This window comes from Saccostrea cucullata, unplaced genomic scaffold (genome assembly GCF_032062105.1).
Source record: "Saccostrea cucullata isolate Sc308-1 unplaced genomic scaffold, CSIRO_AGI_Scuc_v1 ctg1219, whole genome shotgun sequence".
NCBI lineage: Eukaryota > Metazoa > Mollusca > Bivalvia > Ostreida > Ostreidae > Saccostrea > Saccostrea cuccullata.
This window is the reverse complement of record NW_026929817.1, coordinates 123,867-145,113: the sequence shown is the minus strand read 5'-3', so window position 1 is coordinate 145,113 and position 21,247 is coordinate 123,867. Positions and strand designations below refer to the sequence as shown.

Genomic DNA, 21,247 nt, shown 5'->3' with positions numbered 1-21,247 from the left:
TTTTGTTTAATTGTTAATGTTTTACTAATATTTTACAGTATTTCATTGAATTTTATACATACCTGAACAGTGCATGGAAATGGCTCATTGCTGCTCGATCTCGCGCAAGATGCATGACATCCACCCATTCCAAAATATAACAGAATTTAATCCATTTACAAAAGCAAATGTCACAATCAGAATTCTTTGGAAGTGACGGAGATGTGGTGTCCAAAATAATCTTCTTATTAAATACGGCCATTCTCGCGCTGGACCTACAATGTCTTGTATATTGGACCATAAATTGTAGATAGTTCTGTTCCTCTCTCTGCCATGGCAAAGATCATGTAATGGTTGAAATGAATGTGTTCCTTTATATATACTTTTATTTGTGCTTTATTATTAAAATACTATTGTTTATATTCAAATTCTTTGTGATTCTTCTTTTATATTAAACTGTGGTGTTAAAAGTGTTCACTGGCTAGCTACCTTCATAGGCGTAGAAGTGTAGGTTGAAAGTGAATGATATGTACTCGAGAAATATTTCAGTCAGGAATTGTCGGTAGTAAAATGATCCCTTTTACACAATTACAAAATAAGAAGTTTAGTAACTATATGATTTTAAGAAATAAATGCTATATGCTATTTATTCATTTAGCTCGTCGAGTGAAAAACAGAACTTGCGTCGGTATATACTCATGTTATATGATTTGCTCCCTATAATTTGCCTTGATCATTTCAAAAAATGATCATTTTAAGAATGAACCCCCCAAAAAAATCCAAGCCCCATTTTTTTAACTCTATGTCCCCCAAAGAAACCCTTTTCCGGGGAAAATCTCCCCTTTCAGAGGCTTTTAAGAATGTTGCGTCTGTATATATATATACTCATGTTATTTGATTCGCTACCTGCTCTTCACATATATATGATCGATACTGTCTAATTGACTGTCATGCAGGGAAAACAGAACTTGCGGCGGTATATACTCATGTTATTTGATTCGCTCCCTATAATTTGCCTTGATCATTTGAAAAATTATCATTTTAAGAATGTACCCCCCCAAAAAATCCAAGCCCCATTTTTTATCTGTCCCCCAAAGAAACCCTTTTCCGGGGAAAATCTCCCCTTTCAGAGGCTTTTAAGAATGTTGCGTCTGTATATATATATACTCATGTTATTTGATTCGCTACCTGCTCTTCACATATATATGATCGATACGGTCCAATTGACTCTCATGCAAAGAAAAAACAGAACTTGCGGCGGTATATACTCATGTTATTTGATTCGCTCCCTGTAGTGTTACATGAAATTGAGTTGTTTCCCTTAGTTAGCTTTCCGGGTTGAATCCGTTATCTGTTTGATTTTTACACACTATTTCCGTTTGTGTTTTGTGTACGGCATGGCGCCCGCATCAAATCAGCAAGCCTTATGTCATGTTTGGCTGTTTTAGTCCCGCATAGAGTAAGTTTTTCTTGTTCATTATATGTCTTAGTGATTTATTATAAACCTTGTGCAAGTTGAAGATGTATGCATTTGTAGTATGTGTAGAATTTTATGAAACATGATTCGGTACTTTTGTCTAAATTTAGAAACGGTAGCTAATGTCAAGGTTAGGGTGCACATGGTCTTTGTATGTCACGTATTCAGTCGAATAATTCATGTACGACAGATTATCAGTATTGTCAACTCGAATTATCTAGTCAAAACATTAAATCTCATTACATATTAAGTTTAGCTAATTGTTTATTTACAAAATGTCATAAGAATCAAGTTTGTATTAAGAGAGGTATTTTTATTGAGACATTTATAGAATGAAACACATAGTGATATGTACTAGTCTGCCTGAGTTGCATGTATTGTACTGTTTACCTGTTTGTCTGTGTAACATTGTACTTATGACAGTGTTGTTTATTTTTTCAGTTTCTTACTACAACATACCTACTACTATTCTGCAATAAATCACATGCTGAAAAGCACCTTAGTTATTGATCACTAAAAAAGGCTTTACAGTAAGAAATCTAGGACTTCCAGTCAGATATGGCCACAGGAGGATCACCTAAACATATGGATCATTCCGATACTCAGCAGGAGCTGAATTTGGATATGGAGGTTCCATCTACCCAGCAAGAGCTTGGAAACATGGAGACAAGACAACAAAGATCCCTGTCGGAGAAGGGAGCAGCATACTTTCAAGCACAGGTGGACCGTTTTTCAAACAGACTTACAAAAGTTGGAAGACATTTAGATAGTCTGCTCGGTGAATCAGTGCATGAAGAAACAGACACAAACTCATTGACAGAACGTGTAACAGACATATACCACACCTACAATAACATGAGTTCTGAGTTATTAAACTTTCTCGTAAGATATAACACTGAGGATAGTGCTCGTGAACAGTCATCACTGGCTTTACTTAAAGCCACCTATTCAGAACGTGTTGAACAGTTCTATAGAAAAGTGAACAATAGAAAAGTGAACAATAAAGATGTTGTTAAAGAGACAAAAGTAAAGTCCAGCAGCTTTAAGTCTGCAAGAAGCTCCAGCTACTCATCAAGTGCTGCATCACTTCTAGGCAAGCAACGAGCAAAAAGAGAAGCTGCCAGAGTAAAACTAAAGTTTGCTGAACAGGAAGCAAAGATGAGACAAGAAGAGGCACTACTAAAGGCCAAAATGGACGTTCTTTCAGTGAAAAAGGAAGCTGCAGTAGCTGACGCCGAGTACCTGGGAATGAAAGAGGAATTCAGAATGTGGGATGAAGATGAAATGACTTCTGTGAGCAATGAATTAGATAATACTGACATTCTTAACAAATACTTAAGTGATCAGCCAATAACAGATAGTGTACCAGCTGTTCATACGAGCGTACCAGTTTTTCATACAAGCCTGGAGAATTATCATCCTCCAACAGTTACTGGCACTCCTGCACTCCTGCAGTCTAGTCCAACAAGACCACTTCATGAGGACCAAGTCATTACGCCTACAACGACCGATCATTGCAATCCGATACAGCCTCAACCTGCCTTACTCAATGACTTTGCGAATTACATTAATAAGAAAGACTTGCTGCGTTGGTCTTTAGTTACCTTTGATGATAGTCCAGAGACTTATCAGTCGTGGAAGGATAGCTTTGACGTACTTACAAAAGAACTGAACGCCAGTCCGAGAGAAGAGCTAAACTTATTGATTCGATATCTAGGACCCGAGTCCAAGAAACATGCAATCAGCATACGGACCGCCAATATCAACAACCCACAGAATGCTTTGGAAAAGCTGTGGAGTCGCCTGGATGACAGATATGGAAGCCCGGTCCTACTTGAAACTTCGTTGAAGTCAAGATTGTTGGATTTCCCCAAACTGACTGTGAAAGACAACAAAAAGCTATTTGAATTAGCAGATCTACTAAGTGAAGTGCAGCTGCGAATGGAGGACCCTGCGCTAAATCGTTCCCTGCTCTACTTGGATTCACCCACAGGCATGCGCCCAATTGTCGCAAAGCTTCCAATCAATTTGCAGGAAAAATGGACTACACATGCAACAAGTTATGATTCACAACATGGAGTCACATATCCACCCTTTACCTACCTGGTCCAGTTTGTGACGGAAATGAGTAAGACCCGTAATAATCCCAGCTTTGATTACTTAAGCACGAGTGAACCGGCAGCTAACTTCACAAGTCGCTCTAGTTTTTCTACTGAGTCACGACGTAAAGACACCTATCGCAAGAATGATGTTCAGGTGAAGAAAACAAATGTGAAAACAACAGAAGAAGATCATAGTGCCAGCTTAGAAAACAACTGTGTTTTACATGTGAACAGACATAAACTTAATCAGTGTAAGACTTTCCAGAGATTGACTCTAAGTGAAAGAAAGAAACTGCTGAAGGATTACAACTTCTGCTTTAAATGTTGTGATTCTACAGGACACGGTTATACAAGCTGTAGTGCACTTGTGAAATGTGACATTTGCGGAAACAAGAATCATCCTACTGCTCTACACATTGATATGTCTACCAAGCCAGATGCTGCACGGAGGTCACATCATTGCGGGGAGGCATCCAACAAGTCATCCGACCTTTCACCCAGGCCACATCATGACGGGGAGGGTTCAAAGATGAGTTCACTCTGTACCGAGCTCTGTGGTAAAAACTTCACAGGAAGATCTTGCTCCAATACTCTTTTAGTCAAAGTCTACCCAATGGACCATCCAGAACGATCCTTCAATGTATACGCCTTGATAGATGACCACAGTACTCATACACTAGCGAGGCCGGAATTGTTTGATGCTTTAGACATTCCCATGTCTTCAGTTACAACGTATTCACTGAAATCCTGTGCTGGTACCTTTCAACGAAGTGGAAGACAGACTCTCAGATTTATGGTGGAGTCAAACGACGGTTCCTGTAGATTACAGCTTCCGTTGGTTACAGAATGTGAGCAGATTCCAGAGGAAAAGAGTGAAATAGCAACACCAGATATAGTTCAGTTTCATTCACACCTGAGTGGGGTGGAGATTCCTCCTCTGGATTCAAAGGCCCAAGTTCTGTTGTTGATTGGAAGGGACCTGCCAGAAGCACATCACATAGAAGATCAACGTACAGGACCACAAGGTACCCCACTCAGGTGGAGATTCCTCCTCTGGATTCAAAGGCCCAAGTTCTGTTGTTGATTGGAAGGGACCTGCCAGAAGCACATCACATAGAAGATCAACGTACAGGACCACAAGGTACCCCTTTTGCACAGAGGCTCGCTCTTGGTTGGGTCCTTATAGGAAACGTCTGTATCGGAAATGTCCATCCACCAGCATACGTGAACGTTATGAAAACCACAGTGCAACAGAGTGGACGCTTTAGTGTATTTGACAATTGTGAATACAATATAACCCTAAATACCTGTATAGACAATGACCCAATGTTCAAACGTCAACCCAATGACAACGAATTAGGACAGTCCATAGAGGACACCCAATTCCTCGAGCTGATGGACAAAACCTTCACTAAGAATTCAACAGGAAAATGGACAGCCCCATTACCATTTCGGGAGACCCGTGAAAAACTACCAAACAATCGATCTGTGGCACTGAAACGAGCACTGATGCTACAAGGGAGTCTGCAACGAAATCCAACTAAACGGGAACACTTTGTAAGCTTTATGCAAGGCATTTTTGATTCGGGACATGCTGAAGTTGCTCCTCCTATTCAACCTGGGCAGGAATGTTGGTACTTGCCTATATTTGGGGTGTACCATCCCAAGAAAAAGGATGAAATACGAGTTGTATTTGACTCTTCCTGCAAACATGAGGGCATTTCCCTGAATGACGTGTTAATGCAAGGACCAGACCTGATGAATCGTCTGGATGGAGTGCTCATGAGATTCAGAAAGGAGCCGGTTGCTGTGATTGCAGACATTCAGCAGATGTTTTTCTGCTTTCACGTTGCAGAACCTCACAGAGACTTTCTTCGTTTCTTTTGGCATCGAAATAACGATCCGAAACAAGAATTACTGGAGTACAGAATGTGTGTCCACGTTTTCGGCAACCGACCTTCTCCGGCGGTTGCCACATATGGACTTAGACGTTGTGTAAATACTGACTGTAAGGAAGATGTAAAGCAGTTTGTTACCAGAAACTTTTACGTCGACGACGGATTGGTGTCATTTCCCAGCGTTAGTGAAGCAGTTGATGTTCTGAAGCGAACTCAGAAAACGCTCCTGGAAGCTGGAAATTTGAAACTACACAAGATTGCATCGAATAGGGAAGAAGTGATGCTACAATTTCCGTCTGCGGATCTTGCAAAATCCATGGAACAGCTTGACCTGGATCGAGATGACTTACCTGTACACCACAGTTTGGGTTTGTGTTGGAACCTAGCTACAGATATCTTTACATACACAGCCTCAGAAGAGCAGAAGCCCTTAACCAAAAGAGGACTGCTGTCCACTGTAAATGGGTTATTCGATCCACTTGGTTTCATTGCGCCCATAATCTTAAATGGCAAACTTATCATGCGAGAAGCATTTACTGGGATTGAGAGTTGGGACGATCCCTTACCTACAGCGACTACGAGTGCCTGGAAACTTTGGTTGGAACAATTGACGAGACTTGATGGTGTTCATATTCCCCGGTGCCTATTGTCTGTATCATACAGCAAGTGTGTTGACACAATGTTACACATCTTTTGTGATGCATCTGAAAAAGCAGTAGCTGCCTGTGCTTACCTGAGAGGTAGAACCGTGGATGAGAAGATCTCTGTGGGATTTGTATTCGGCAAATGTAAAGCTGCACCAAGAAGTGGACACACGATTCCAAGATTGGAACTCTGTGCTGCCGTTCTAGCCGTGGAACTTGGTGAGATGCTTTCAAAAGAACTTTGACTTACCCTTAGAGGACATCATGTATTACTCTGACAGCAAAGTAGTGCTGGGGTATCTGTCGAATTAGCGCCGACGTTTTAAGCTCTACTGGTCAGAGACCAGAAGAGCTTATGCGATAGTAATGCGTCCGGCGTCCGTCCGTCTGTCTGTCTGTCCGTCTGTAAATAATTTTTCAAAACGCTACTCCTCCTACAATTTTTGTTTGATTTCAGTATAACTTGGCACACAAGTAGACTACACTAAGATACATAGAATAGTGCATCGGTTTTTGATTTCGATGAACGGTGTTGCCATGGTTACTAAAAATAGAATTTTCTGTGAAATTCCTTAAAAACGCTACTCCTTCTACAGTTTTGGTCTGATTTCAATATAACTTGGCACACAAGTAGACTACACTAAGATACATAGAATAGTGCATCGATTTTTGATTTCGATGAACGATGTTGCCATGGTTACTAAAAATAGAATTTTCTGTGAAATTCCTTTAAACGCTACTCCTTCTACAGTTTTGGTCTGATTTCAATATAACTTGGCACACAAGTAGACTACACTAAGATACATAGAATAGTGCATCGGTTTTTGATTTCTATGAACGGTGTTGCCATGGTTACTAAAAATAGAATTTTCTGTGAAATTCCTTTAAAACGCTACTCCTTCTACAGTTTTGGTCTGATTTCAGTATAACTTGGTACACAAGTAGACTACACTTAGATACATAGAATAGTGCATCGGTTTTTGATTTGGATGAACGGTGTTGCCATGGTTACTAAAAATAGAATTTTCTGTAAAATTCCTTTAAAACGCTACTCCTTCTACAGTTTTTGTCTGATTTCAGTATAACTTGGTACACAAGTAGACTACACTTAGATACATAGAATAGTGCATCCGTTTTTGATTTGGATGAACGATGTTGCCATGGTTACTAAAAATAGAATTTTCTGTGAAATTCCTTTAAAACGCTACTCCTTCTACAGTTTTTGTCTGATTTCAATATAACTTGGCACACAAGTAGACTACACTAAGATACATAGAATAGTGCATCGGTTTTTGATTTGGATGAACGGTGTTGCCATGGTTACTAAAAATAGAATTTTCTGTAAAATTCCTTTAAAACGCTACTCCTTCTACAGTTTTGGTCTGATTTCAGTATAACTTGGCACACAAGTAGACTACACTTAGATACATAGAATAGTGCATCGGTTTTTGATTTCGATGAACGGTGTTGCCATGGTTACTAAAAATAGAATTTTCTGTGAAATTCCTTTAAAACGCTACTCCTTCTACAGTTTTTGTCTGATTTCAATATAACTTGGCACACAAGTAGACTACACTAAGATACATAGAATAGTGCATTGGTTTTTGATTTCGATGAACGGTGCTGCCATGGTTCCTAAAAATAGAATTTTCTCTGAAATTTCTTAAAAACGCTACTCCTTGTACAGTTTTTGTCTGATTTCAATATAACTTGGCAGACAAGTAGACTACACTAAGATACATGGAATAGTGCATCGGTTTTTGATTTGGATGAACGGTGTTGCCATGGTTACTAAAAATAGAATTTTCTGTGAAATTCCTTTAAAACGCTACTCCTTCTACAGTTTTGGTCTGATTTCAATATAACTTGGCACACAAGTAGACTACACTAAGATACATAGAATAGTGCATCGGTTTTTGATTTCGATGAACGGTATTGCTATGGTTACTCAAAATAGAATTTTCTGTGGAATTCCTTAAAAACGCTACTTTTTCTACAGTTTTTGTCTGATTTCAAAATAAGTTGGCACATAAGTAGACTACACAAAGATACATAAAATAGTGCAATGGTTTTTGATAAGTACAAACCAGTAGAGCTACAGTCTCAACAGAGACTTCTGGTTATGTATATGTATGCAACCGTGTCTCCAGGATACGTAAGAGTTCTTCTCTACACCAATGGAATTATGTAACAACAGATGAAAACCCTGCTGATCAAGGAACTCGTGGACTTTTGCCAGAACTCGGTGATAGTTTGTGGTTAAAGGGACCAGACTTCCTCAAAGTAAATACAAGCAATTTCCAGAATGAGACATTTTCTTTGGTGAACCCAGATCAAGATAGTGAAGTACGACCAGAGATAGTGACCCTTAAGACTGTATCAGTATCAACCAAGCCAACTTTAGGAACATCACGTTTCAGTCGTTTTGGTAGTTGGTTGAGCCTTGTGAGGGCCATTACCTTCATCAAGAAATGCATCAGGAAGAAAGCAGGGAAAGTGGATGAAATATCTCGTCGAGAAACTGAGATGTTGATCATTAAAGAGGTTCAACAGCAGTATTATCAGAAAGAACTATGCGCATAACGTGCAGGAAAACCCCTTCCAAAAGACAGTACAATTCTGACTCTGTCTCCTTACCTTGATGACGGTTTGCTACGAGTTGGTGGACGAATCAAATTGTCGGACTTACCTGAAGGGGAGAAGACACCCATCCTTATACCTGGCAAGAGCCATGTTGCCCGACTATTGGTTCATCATCATCATGAGAAAATCTACCACCAAGGGCGTCATCTGACAGAAGGTGCTATACGAAGTGAGGGCCTATGGATCTCTGGAGGGAAACGCTTGGTGTCATCAATCATTCATCACTGCGTGACCTGCCGCAAGATGAGAGGGAAGCCATTATGTCAGAAAATGGCTGATCTTCCTAAAGTCCGCCTTACAAGGTCAGCACCCTTCACCTTTGTTGGTGTGGATGTTTTTGGCCCGTGGAGTGTCATCACGAGACGAACAAGAGGGGGCAGCGCACACTCAAAACGTTGGGCGGTGTTGTTTACCTGTTTGTATAGCAGAGCAGTCCACATCGAGGTCATTGAGGAGATGACCTCGTCTTCTTTCATCAACGCCTTAAGAAGGTTTGTTGCAGTTCGTGGTGCGGTCTCTGAATTCAGGTCAGATAGAGGGACAAACTTCGTGGGGGCTGCTGCTGAGCTGCAGATGAATGTAGTGAACGTGGAAGACCACAATCTGAAGACATTTCTTGCGGACAAGAGGATTGTATGGAGGTTTAATCCTCCCCACGCATCCCATTTTGGAGGCACATGGGAAAGGATGATAGAAAGGAGCCGGTTGCTGTGATTGCAGACATTCAGCAGATGTTTTTCTGTTTTCACGTTGCAGAACCTCACAGAGACTTTCTTCGTTTCTTTTGGCATCGAAATAACGATCCGAAACAAGAATTACAGTACAGAATGTGTGTCCACGTTTTCGGCAACCGACCTTCTCCGGCGGTTGCCACATATGGACTTAGACGTTGTGTAAATACTGACTGTAAGGAAGATGTAAAGCAGTTTGTTACCAGAAACTTTTACGTCGACGACGGATTGGTGTCATTTCCCAGCGTTAGTGAAGCAGTTGATGTTCTGAAGCGAACTCAGAAAACGCTCCTGGAAGCTGGAAATTTGAAACTACACAAGATTGCATCGAATAGGGAAGAAGTGATGCTACAATTTTCGTCTGCGGATCTTGCAAAATCCATGAAACAGCTTGACCTGGATCGAGATGACTTACCTGTACACCACAGTTTGGGTTTGGGTCGGAACCTAGCTACAGATACCTTTACATACACAGCCTCAGAAGAGCAGAAGCCCTTAACCAAAAGAGGACTGCTGTCCACTGTAAATGGGTTATTCGATCCACTTGGTTTCATTGCGCCCATAATCTTAAATGGCAAACTTATCATGCGAGAAGCATTTACTGGGATTGAGAGTTGGGACGATCCCTTACCTACAGCGACTACGAGTGCCTGGAAACTTTGGTTGGAACAATTGACGAGACTTGATGGTGTTCATATTCCCCGGTGCCTATTGTCTGTATCATACAGCAAGTGTGTTGACACAATGTTACACATCTTTTGTGATGCATCTGAAAAAGCAGTAGCTGCCTGTGCTTACCTGAGAGGTAGAACCGTGGATGAGAAGATCTCTGTGGGATTACCAGTGTATTCGGCAAATGTAAAGCTGCACCAAGAAGTGGACACACGATTCCAAGATTGGAACTCTGTGCTGCCGTTCTAGCCGTGGAACTTGGTGAGATGCTTTCAAAAGAACTTTGACTTACCCTTAGAGGACATCATGTATTACTCTGACAGCAAAGTAGTGCTGGGGTATCTGTCGAATGAGCGCCGACGTTTTTATGTATATGTATGCAACCGTGTCTCCAGGATACGTAAGAGTTCTTCTCTACACCAATGGAATTATGTAACAACAGATGAAAACCCTGCTGATCAAGGAACTCGTGGACTTTTGCCAGAACAACTCGGTGATAGTTTGTGGTTAAAGGGACCAGACTTCCTCAAAGTAAATACAAGCAATTTCCAGAATGAGACATTTTCTTTGGTGAACCCAGATCAAGATAGTGAAGTACGACCAAAGATAGTGACCCTTAAGACTGTATCAGTATCAACCAAGCCAACTTTAGGAACATCACGTTTCAGTCGTTTTGGTAGTTGGTTGAGCCTTGTGAGGGCCATTACCTTCATCAAGAAATGCATCAGGAAGAAAGCAGGGAAAGTGGATGAAATATCTCGTCGAGAAACTGAGATGTTGATCATTAAAGAGGTTCAACAGCAGTATTATCAGAAAGAACTATGCGCATTACGTGCAGGAAAACCCCTTCCAAAAGACAGTACAATTCTGACTCTGTCTCCTTACCTTGATGACGGTTTGCTACGAGTTGGTGGACGAATCAAATTGTCGGACTTACCTGAAGGGGAGAAGACACCCATCCTTATACCTGGCAAGAGCCATGTTGCCCGACTATTGGTTCATCATCATCATGAGAAAATCTACCACCAAGGGCGTCATCTGACAGAAGGTGCTATACGAAGTGAGGGCCTATGGATCTCTGGAGGGAAACGCTTGGTGTCATCAATCATTCATCACTGCGTGACCTGCTGCAAGATGAGAGGGAAGCCATTATGTCAGAAAATGGCTGATCTTCCTAAAGTCCGCCTTACAAGGTCAGCACCCTTCACCTTTGTTGGTGTGGATGTTTTTGGCCCGTGGAGTGTCATCACGAGACGAACAAGAGGGGGCAGCGCACACTCAAAACGTTGGGCGGTGTTGTTTACCTGTTTGTATAGCAGAGCAGTCCACATCGAGGTCATTGAGGAGATGACCTCGTCTTCTTTCATCAACGCCTTAAGAAAGTTTGTTGCAGTTCGTGGTGCGGTCTCTGAATTCAGGTCAGATAGAGGGACAAACTTCGTGGGGGCTGCTGCTGAGCTGCAGATGAATGTAGTGAACGTGGAAGACCACAATCTGAAGACATTTCTTGCAGACAAGAGGACTGTATGGAGGTTTAATCCTCCCCACGCATCCCATTTTGGAGGCACATGGGAAAGGATGATAGGCATTGCCCGTCGCATCCTTGAGGCAATGCTTATGGATACCAAACATGGGAAGCTGACTCATGAGGTTTTGACGACCTTTATGGCAGAGGTCATGGCTATAATGAATTCAAGGCCACTGGTGCCTGTATCTACAGATGTTGAAGCACCATTCGTTCTATCGCCGCAGATTCTACTGACACAGAAAACTCATGAAGTACCAAGTGAATTCCAGGATCTCGATGTCAAGGACATGTACCGAAGTCAATGATAAATGGTCCAGGTCATGGCTAACACTTTTTGGAAGCGATGGAAAGCCGAGTTCCTCTCCACTATACAACCTCGTCAGAAATGGCAAGATTCAACAGACAATCTTAAAGATGGGGATGTTGTTCTACTTCATGACAAAGAAAGTGCGCGCGGTGACTGGCCAGTTGGTATCATAAACCGTGTATTTCCAAGTGAGTCGGACGGTCTGGTACGCAAAATCGAAGTACGTATCATCAAGGAAGGAAAGCCATACCTCTTCATCAGGCCCGCTACGGAAGTGATTCCTTTGATTACAGTGTAACCATGTAGTACATGAACTTGATTTACATGTATCGTTCTTTGTGTGTACCATGTTTTGACATTTTTGTTTAACATGTATTTTCTACATACAAGTAGTATTTTTTGTGCTATCAGTGTCAATGTAGGGCAGAGTTTGTAAAGAGTGATAAATCAGACGGGGAGTGTAGTGTTACATGAAATTGAGTTGTTTCCCTTAGTTAGCTTTCCGGGTTGAATCCGTTATCTGTTTGATTTTTACACACTATTTCCGTTTGTGTTTTGTGTACGGCATGGCGCCCGCATCAAATCAGCAAGCCTTATGTCATGTTTGGCTGTTTTAGTCCCGCATAGAGTAAGTTTTTCTTGTTCATTATATGTCTTAGTGATTTATTATAAACCTTGTGCAAGTTGAAGATGTATGCATTTGTAGTATGTGTAGAATTTTATGAAACATGATTCGGTACTTTTGTCTAAATTTAGAAACGGTAGCTAATGTCAAGGTTAAGGTGCACATGGTCTTTGTATGTCACGTATTCAGTCGAATAATTCATGTACGACAGATTATCAGTATTGTCAACTCGAATTATCTAGTCAAAACATTAAATCTCATTACATATTAAGTTTAGCTAATTGTTTATTTACAAAATGTCATAAGAATCAAGTTTGTATTAAGAGAGGTATTTTTATTGAGACATTTATAGAATGAAACACATAGTGATATGTACTAGTCTGCCTGAGTTGCATGTATTGTACTGTTTACCTGTTTGTCCTTATGACTGTGTTGTTTATTTTTTCAGTTTCTTACTACAACATACCTACTACTATTCTGCAATAAATCACATGATGAAAAGCACCTTAGTTATTGATCACTAAAAAGGCTTTACACTCCCTATAATTTGCCTTGTTCATTTCAAAAATGATCATTTTAAGAATGTATCCCCCAAAAAAATCCAAGCCCCATTTTTTATCTGTATGTCCCCCAAAGAAACCCTTTTCCGGGGAAAATCTCCCCTTTCAGAGGCTTTTAAGAATGTTGCGTCTGTATATATACACTCATGTTATTTGATTCGCTACCTGCTCTTCACATATATATGATCGATACTGTCTAATTGACTGTCATACAAGGAAAAACAAAACTTGCGGCGGTATATACTCATGTTCATAGGCGCTCCCCATGTAATTCTGTAAATGACGTATGATAAGTATATATAGGTCTACCCCTATATACTATAAAATATCCAAGACTTGTAACTAGGCGCCATTGTGGATTTCGCCTGGGACCTCTGACTGACTTACTTCAAGGATTTCTGGGGTATAGTTATCTGTTTATCAGCATCGGGTACTCTAATTTATTGAAATAAAATATTTGCAAGCTTTTATCCAGCACCATTCCGTCGCTTTCTCTTGTTTTCAAACATTTCTCTATTACTCCGTCACAAATAGCTGATCTCGGCCGGAAGAAGTCGATTTCGTCGATTTTCAACAACTCGTTCGAAAATAACTTTGGGAAGTTTGACAATATAAGTGGGGGAAAGTACATAGGTGCTTGGTTTCAGGATGGTATATTTTGTGTATTATGTGTTTTTTGGTGTGTCTGAATACCCTCATCAAAATAAAAATGAAAATTCGCTGAAATTAGCACGTTTTAAAATTGCCATATTTACAGTATATATACTCATATACTCTCACAGGCATACATGTAGCATCGTTTCTGAAAGTGGGAAGGGGGGGGCATCCAGAGAAAAAAAATCCACTTACCTGTAAAACTTGACAAGCAACAAAAACGAAACAAAACAAAAACAAAAAAAACCCTCAAACTCGAAAATGCTTTTTCGGGGGGGAGGGGGGGGGAGGTAGTGGCCAATTTTTTTAAGACCAATTTCCTTTTACTTCCATTTTTTTTAAATACAATACTACATTTTCCTTTATATCATCCTACTATGGTAAGAAATGGGGGGGGGGCAACCATGCAACCTCTCAATTTTCAATGGTAAAGGTAATGTTGGGAAAAAAAATTTTCCCCCCCCCCCCACCTGTTGCTACGTGCCTGTTTCATATGGACTTGTGTAGAGAAAATAAATCAGTTAGAAAAATGAGTACCTCTCTCCGAGATACTATTTTTTATTTTCTCAAAGAGGCTTGTGTACAGAAAACAAAAAAAACTGTACCTCAGAGAGAAAAAAAAAATCGAAGGAATATGGCAATTTTAAAACGTGCTAATTTCAGCGAATTTTCATTTTTATTTTGATGAGGGTATTCAGACACACCAAAAAACACATAATACACAAAATACACCATCCTGAAACCAAGCACCTATGTACTTTCCCCCACTTATATTTTCAAACTTCCGAAAGTTATTTTTGAACGAGTTGTTGAAAATCGACGAAATTGACTTGTTCCGGCCGAGATCAGCTATGTGTGACGGAGTAATAGAGAAATGTTTGAAAACAAGAGAAAGCGACGGAATGGTGCTGGATAAAAGCTTGCAAATATTTTATTTCAATAAATTAGAGTACCCGATGCTGATTAACAGCCCACTATACCCCAGAAATCCTTGAAGTTAGTCAGTCAGAGGTCCCAGGCAAAATCCACAATGGCGCCGAGTTTTTTATAGTATACAGGGGTAGACCTATATATACTTATCATACGTCATTTACAGAATAACGTGGGGAGCGCCTATGGTATGCTCATGTTATTTGATTCGCTACCTGCTCTTCACATATATATGGTCGATACGGTTCCTTCTTACATATTTTTACATACCTGGTATTCTGTAATAATACAAGACAGAATTCTCTTTATTCTCCATATATTTTATTTTCTTAAATCATTGGTAATTTTAATGACTGAATGCTAAAACATGATTAAAATATCCGATTTTCCGACTCAAATACGTACAAGTTAATTTATTCCCTACACGATGTCGTCATACAAGTCGTACCAGGAAGAGTTATATACACTAACTTATCAAGTAAACTTGTTATAAATTAACACGAAATTTTCTATTATATTAATGAAAATTTAGATTTTTGTCATACAAGCACTTGCCGGAGATGAAGATCTGTACTCAACCTTTGGGCCTCTTAAGATTTATTTTGTGCCATGCAGGACCGATGCTGTGACACATATCTCCGTTTCTTTTTACTCCTTATACGATTTCATGAAATGGACTAAACTCTATGTCCTGCATGGGAATGCGAATCTTGACATAATGCGACCCCTTACTTCTTTTCCGCCACAGCGCAACATTTTGCGGAAAACATAAACGAAGAACATGTTACTGTTGTTCTATAGTGGTTCTTGTTGTTGACAAAGGTGTCATTTTCACAAGGGTTGTAGAAGCAGCAGCACTCGTTTTGTCATGGTGCTTTGTTGTCTGTCTGTTCTGTCTTACTTTACTTAAAGCTGAAGACGGTTCGTAAAAGGAATGTCTCCGCCATTTTTGTTTGGAGAATCAAAGGGCAAGACATTCTCTTTTCGGTGTAATCAGTCGACACCGGCGTAGACGGACGTATGTTATACAGCACTCGGTAGCGACAATAATAATGTAATACTTCGTCTAATGCAGGAGAGTAAGATAGCAAAGAAACTTACAATTATAGTTTACAGGTCAGTGCAGTAAACAAACAAACACAAATACACGTTACTGCACATTTTCGCTAGTCAAGGGTTTCTGACACGCTCCTCTCCTCATAAACCCTTGGAATACGGTTTCATAGAAGTTGGGTTTATTTTTTCTCGATCGGTCGAACCATCAGCAATTGTTATTTGTAAATGACAGTATTTGCGTTCGGGATTCCTCTTGACTCTTTAGTCTCGGAAATGAAAAACGCAAGTAAACAACTATCCGTAAGATAACATGCAATTCTATGAATAGATATGGTTTCATCTAATATCTTCTTGATATGTGATTAAGAATCTATATTGAAGCTTCCGATTTGTACTATAAATAATAAATAAACATGAATAACTCAATTACTGCTTCTTAAATTTTCTTGAAAAAAAACTTTGATTTACTCAGTAATTTTTGTTAAAGACGCGTCTTTATTTCTGTCGATGACGCAATCTATGCGTACCTGATTGATTCGAGATCACGTGACGAAAACAATCCCGTCTTTTGACTTCACCGTATGCTAAGGGTTCATGAGGAGAGTAGCGTAACAGAAACCCTTGGCTAGCGGAGATGGTAACTGCAATAAAATGTAAACAAAGGTAATGCAAGATGACCAGCTTGAACACGGGTCGCCACTCCACGCCGATACTCGTGACAATAAAGCAGTCAAGTGCAACGAATCTGAAGAGTTTACCCTGGTGTTGATGTATCGTAGATAATGATACCGAAAATGGCGTATGCCTATTTCTGAGTCGTGTTCAGCTTTACTAAAGGCTGTTAAAGCAACAATAGTTGTCTTTACCTTGGATTAAGAGATGAAAAAAATGCAATTAAAATCACTAGGAAAAGTTTATTCAAGTATTTTGTCTCTTGTAGAGAAAAAAAAAAATAAAACAGGACCACCAAACCGAAGTATTGTAGCTTTACTGACTGAGTTTCGAGTTTTGTCTCAACTCACGATAATCAAAATCATCGTCTTTAAAGAAATTTATTCTTCTGTCATCGCAATTACTTCTTAATTGACTCTGTAATAAAGTACAATCTGAAGGGTAAAATATCCCATCCTTTCTACGAATTTCGATCAGTAAAGGTTCCATTTAGATATTAAATGCTGCATTTAGGAGAGAGCAAATATTCTTCGAAATAACACTATTATACAACGTAAATACAGGGTTGTTTTCCCTAAACTTAACCCAGTCACTACACAAATGAACAGCCCAATTATTTGCCAGGAGTTGTTCTTGTTTTTTGGGGGAATCCCGGCAGCTTGCAGTTTTCGTCAAAATTTTTTCAGCAACCTCTGCTTAGCAGCCATTAAACTGTCATCTTGATTACACCGACTTTGATACCCCCGCAAACAAAGAAAAGCTCACTGTCATAATTGATTAAACAATACTTAATTTTGGGGGGTTGACTCAAGATGATACCTAGTTGGAAGTGAATGTTAGATTGGGATTTGATTGCTGTATTTGTACATTGTTTTTGTTTCCACAATCTACAATTGCCTGTCGCGTGTGACATTGAACATAATTGACACTTGTGGATGAAATGATAGGGGTTATATGAACAAGGCTCACAATTGTTGAAGGAATAACAGAATTTGGTAGATCTGCCTGCATTTCTACGAAAGGGATTGAAAATTCCTTGAGGCAGCCTTGACCCTTAAACTTTCAACAGGTTTTTGCCAAGGTAAATCTGATAATTGTCTTAACATGCAAAATTTTTCAGCATAGACCCTCCATGCCTTATCCCCTAACATGTTATTCATTTTCCTGATAAAAGCAGTATTTTGAAAAGGCGGAGAGCTTGTTCTGGGAACTTCTCAATGTTAATAGCCATATATATCAAAAAGGCATCAGTCCACTGTTGTATAGACGTCTTGGAGCCTGCATGGGTTTCGAGGATCCTTGCTGTACTGTTACAGACCCAGTTCAAATCTTTCAGGATATTGGTTCCTCCCCGCTGCTGCAACAAAATGCTTAAAGCTATGAATCGTTTGCCGACATTTTGTTTTTCACCCTTTGCTGTGTTGCAGCACCAAGAGGAATACCATCAGAAATGGAAATAACATTTTCATTTTTGACGTTGTTAGCTCACCCGAGGTTTGTTGTAGTAACACATTGACTTATTTTTACAATGTTTGTGGATGAGTCTGTGATGTCTTGTTGACCTTCTGATGAAGATGTAGAGATTTCCGGCTTTGGAATTACATTGCTTGTGATGGTTGAATGGAAACCTCAGACACAGGTACTATGGTACTGTTTGCACTGTCATTTACAGCAGTGCTTTCATATAATCTGCACTATAAATGTTATTGTTGTCACATATGTTCGAAGCACTGTTAGTGTTGCTAGAATTTTGAGACTGTTCAATGATAACTGCAATTAAAAGGTCATAGTCCATCGCTGCTACCACAGAAGGATTAGAACTGTTCATTGTCATCGCAGATGACTTTTTCCTTTTTGTTGTTGGTTTAGATGTGGAGTATATCCGTGGTTTAGACATGGTTTATTCTGAAATGATTAAAACAGGTGTTAAATACTTAATATTGATTTGCCTGTATGAGATTCCATGTACATAGTAATTCTGTACACGACAAGCTTTCTTAAAAGTGGACTGTAATAGAATTGTTGCTCTATAACAACAATTTTACTTCCAATTCAGAATAAACACCTATGTATATATGAATACATTGACGTAGAAAACAGACCATCATCAAAATACACTGAAAATTTCTGTACGTTTCTGAATAAATTACTTACAAAATAGTAAATTCTGTACAAGTCTGAATAAAATTATTTAGAAAACAAAGAAAAACCAATAGAACTGAAGAATTCTGTATTTTTTTTTTGAGTATAGAATTAGTTAGAAACTAGAAAGTCTGCTATTCCAAGCAATAGCGTATGTCGCCCCATACTGGACAAGACTTTCATTTTTCGTATCACTAAAATAATACTCATTAGCTAAGCTTGGACAATCATCAATTCGTATCAGTCCTTTCAGTACTTTGATTTAAAAATCAAAGTTAAAGTATTTTCACTTTCCCCTGTTTTCCATGGCAATAATAGATTATTTGAAAATTTTAAATGCGAATCACACAACTACAATTACTTATCACTAAAATAAAAAAAGTTTCATGACGAATGTTCAAGGGACCAGAGAGAACACTCGTGGACAAAACTCGTTGCTTTTTGCAGGTTTCCATGGCAACGGTAGCCATTTTGAAACTGAATGACCATACAACACAACTACAACCATGGTCGTCCTTTGAGGAAAGTTTCAGGAATATTGTCCCAGCCATCTGCGAGAAACAGCCTGGAAAACAAAAACATGCGTACAATTTCAACATGTCACCCGACTTCGTTCGGGGCGACATAAATAGACAAGCAGATATACTGCACATGTCTGTGTAAATTACTTCGAAAACATGCAAGCATAAATTCCGCATATGACTGAATAAAATTACTTAGAAAGCAGACAAGCATTAGAATACATTTAGAAATTCTGCATATGTCTGAGTTAAATAACGTAGAAAACAGAATACACTTAGAAATTCTGCGTATGTCTGAGTAAAATGACTTAGAAAACAGACATGCATAAATTATTCATGCTGATGAGAGCTGTTCAACTGCATCAACGTTTTTGACCTTGATCTTTTCTTTGACCTTCACCACACTTCTTATAAGAAGGTTTAGCTCAGTTTTAAAGAAACCATCCAATATATTTTATCAAACTTCATACACTGATGAGAGCTATGCAACTGCATCAAGGTTTTTGACCTTGGCCTTTCCTCTGACCTCACTTTTCCAAAATTAGTGTTAAACTTAATATGCTGATACATAAGCGATTCAACTACATGTACATCAACATGACCTTGGCCTTTCATTTGACCGTGACCTGACTATTATCAAATTATGTTTATGTCCGTTTTAAAGAAACCATTCATATTTTTTTTTCAACTTTATATGCTGATACATACTGAAGAGAGCTTTTCAACTATATCAGCGTTTTTTACCTTGGTCTTTCCTTTGACCTTGACCTCACTTTTCTAAAATAAGTGTTAAACTTCATATACTGATATGCTGATACATACTGATGAAAGCAGTTCAACTGCATAACTTTTCAAGATATTCTAATCAAATTTCATACAAATTTTCATGTTGCATTACTAATATACCCTCGTCGGGGCATTCATGTACTGTGGAATAGTTCTAGTTTATCCTAGACCCAGCAGCATTATTTTGAAAATTAATATTCATTTTGTAAACTATCAAGATTGTATAACTTAACACAGAGAAGTTAGCACACTTACATAATGACATTTGTTTGTCTTGATGCCTCTTTTCAATTTGTAGTGGACCTCACTCGATAATAATGCTATATTGTTTGCACACTATTCCTCGTCTTCTTTCCGACGTCTCCATATGAGTGAAAAATTTTATACGTTAAACAATATACATATATACAATTAATTGTCTTCTTTCCAGAAAAATTCTGTAAAAAATATGAACTACTCGACCTTAAAACAAAAGACACTAGAACTTTTATGAAACAAGTATATGGTTTATATATTCATATGGTTAATACATGCATAAAATACATACATACATAAACAGTTAATTGAAGGGAGGATTCAATGACAAAAAAAAATTTACATGTAATGTAAATAAAAAAAAGATCCAAGTTCGTCTTTTAGTCTGGTGGCTTCTCCTCTCCAGTATTCTAAATCCCTCCCTACCTGATCAGTGTACATCTGTAGACTCTCATACCTCTGTTCTTTCACGAAACATGTTTCACGTGGATTGGATTGAGGAAAGTCTGAATTTGTTAATGAGGTGAACTTTGTTAAAGGGTTTGAAACAGCAGATGGTGGTCGTTGATCTAAAGGAGTAAGGGTAGAATGATTATCAAAGCTAGCTGAAAGTGATGAAGAGACAATGTTTATCCTAGACCCAGAAGCATTATTATGAAATTTAATATTCATTTATAAACTATCATGATTGTATAACTTAACACAAAGAAGCAAGCACACTTATATAATGACATTTTTTTGTAAAACTGTATAAATCTGAACAAACTTTAAAAATTTGGGTGTTGCTAAAACGCAGGAGGAAAGCGGAACGGAACACGGGAAAATAATGTCAAATAACCTATATTCAATATAAACCAGATATAAAAACAATAATCTTGATATAATAGGCATATCTAATAAACAATTATTGTACACTATGATTTGTTGATGAATCATACACACTGTCAGAACTATCTCGTGTACATGCAATGGTCTATATGATGCACACTTACTAGACTCTTTCAAATCCCGAGTATCCAACCATCTTAACGTTTCCTACAATTCTTTTTGTTCTTTTAAAATAAA

At 38.8% G+C, this 21,247-nt stretch overlaps 2 protein-coding genes across 2 annotated transcripts; both read left to right on the top strand.

Moving 5' to 3' along the window:
* Nucleotides 1-4,791: 4,791 nt before the first annotated feature.
* On the top strand, nt 4,792-9,457 carry LOC134282244 (uncharacterized). Its single transcript, XM_062764669.1, has 3 exons — nt 4,792-6,319; nt 8,298-8,528; nt 8,691-9,457. Exons 1-3 carry the CDS (start codon nt 4,792-4,794, stop codon nt 9,455-9,457), a joined length of 2,526 nt encoding a protein of 841 aa, XP_062620653.1.
* A 995-nt stretch (nt 9,458-10,452) lies between these two features.
* Nucleotides 10,453-11,979, top strand: LOC134282243 (uncharacterized). Its single transcript, XM_062764668.1, has one exon. It carries the CDS (start codon nt 10,453-10,455, stop codon nt 11,977-11,979), a length of 1,527 nt encoding a protein of 508 aa, XP_062620652.1.
* Nucleotides 11,980-21,247: the final 9,268 nt, after the last annotated feature.

Coding starts and splice junctions, on each gene's coding strand:
- LOC134282244 (XM_062764669.1), top strand. CDS start 4,792: ATGAAAACCACAGTGCAACAGAGTGGACGCTTTAGTGTATTTGACAAT. Junction 6,320..8,297: donor CGTTCTAGCCGTGGAACTTG/GTGAGATGCTTT, acceptor ATGTAACAACAG/ATGAAAACCCTGCTGATCAA. Junction 8,529..8,690: donor ATCACGTTTCAGTCGTTTTG/GTAGTTGGTTGA, acceptor CATAACGTGCAG/GAAAACCCCTTCCAAAAGAC.
- LOC134282243 (XM_062764668.1), top strand. CDS start 10,453: ATGTATTACTCTGACAGCAAAGTAGTGCTGGGGTATCTGTCGAATGAG.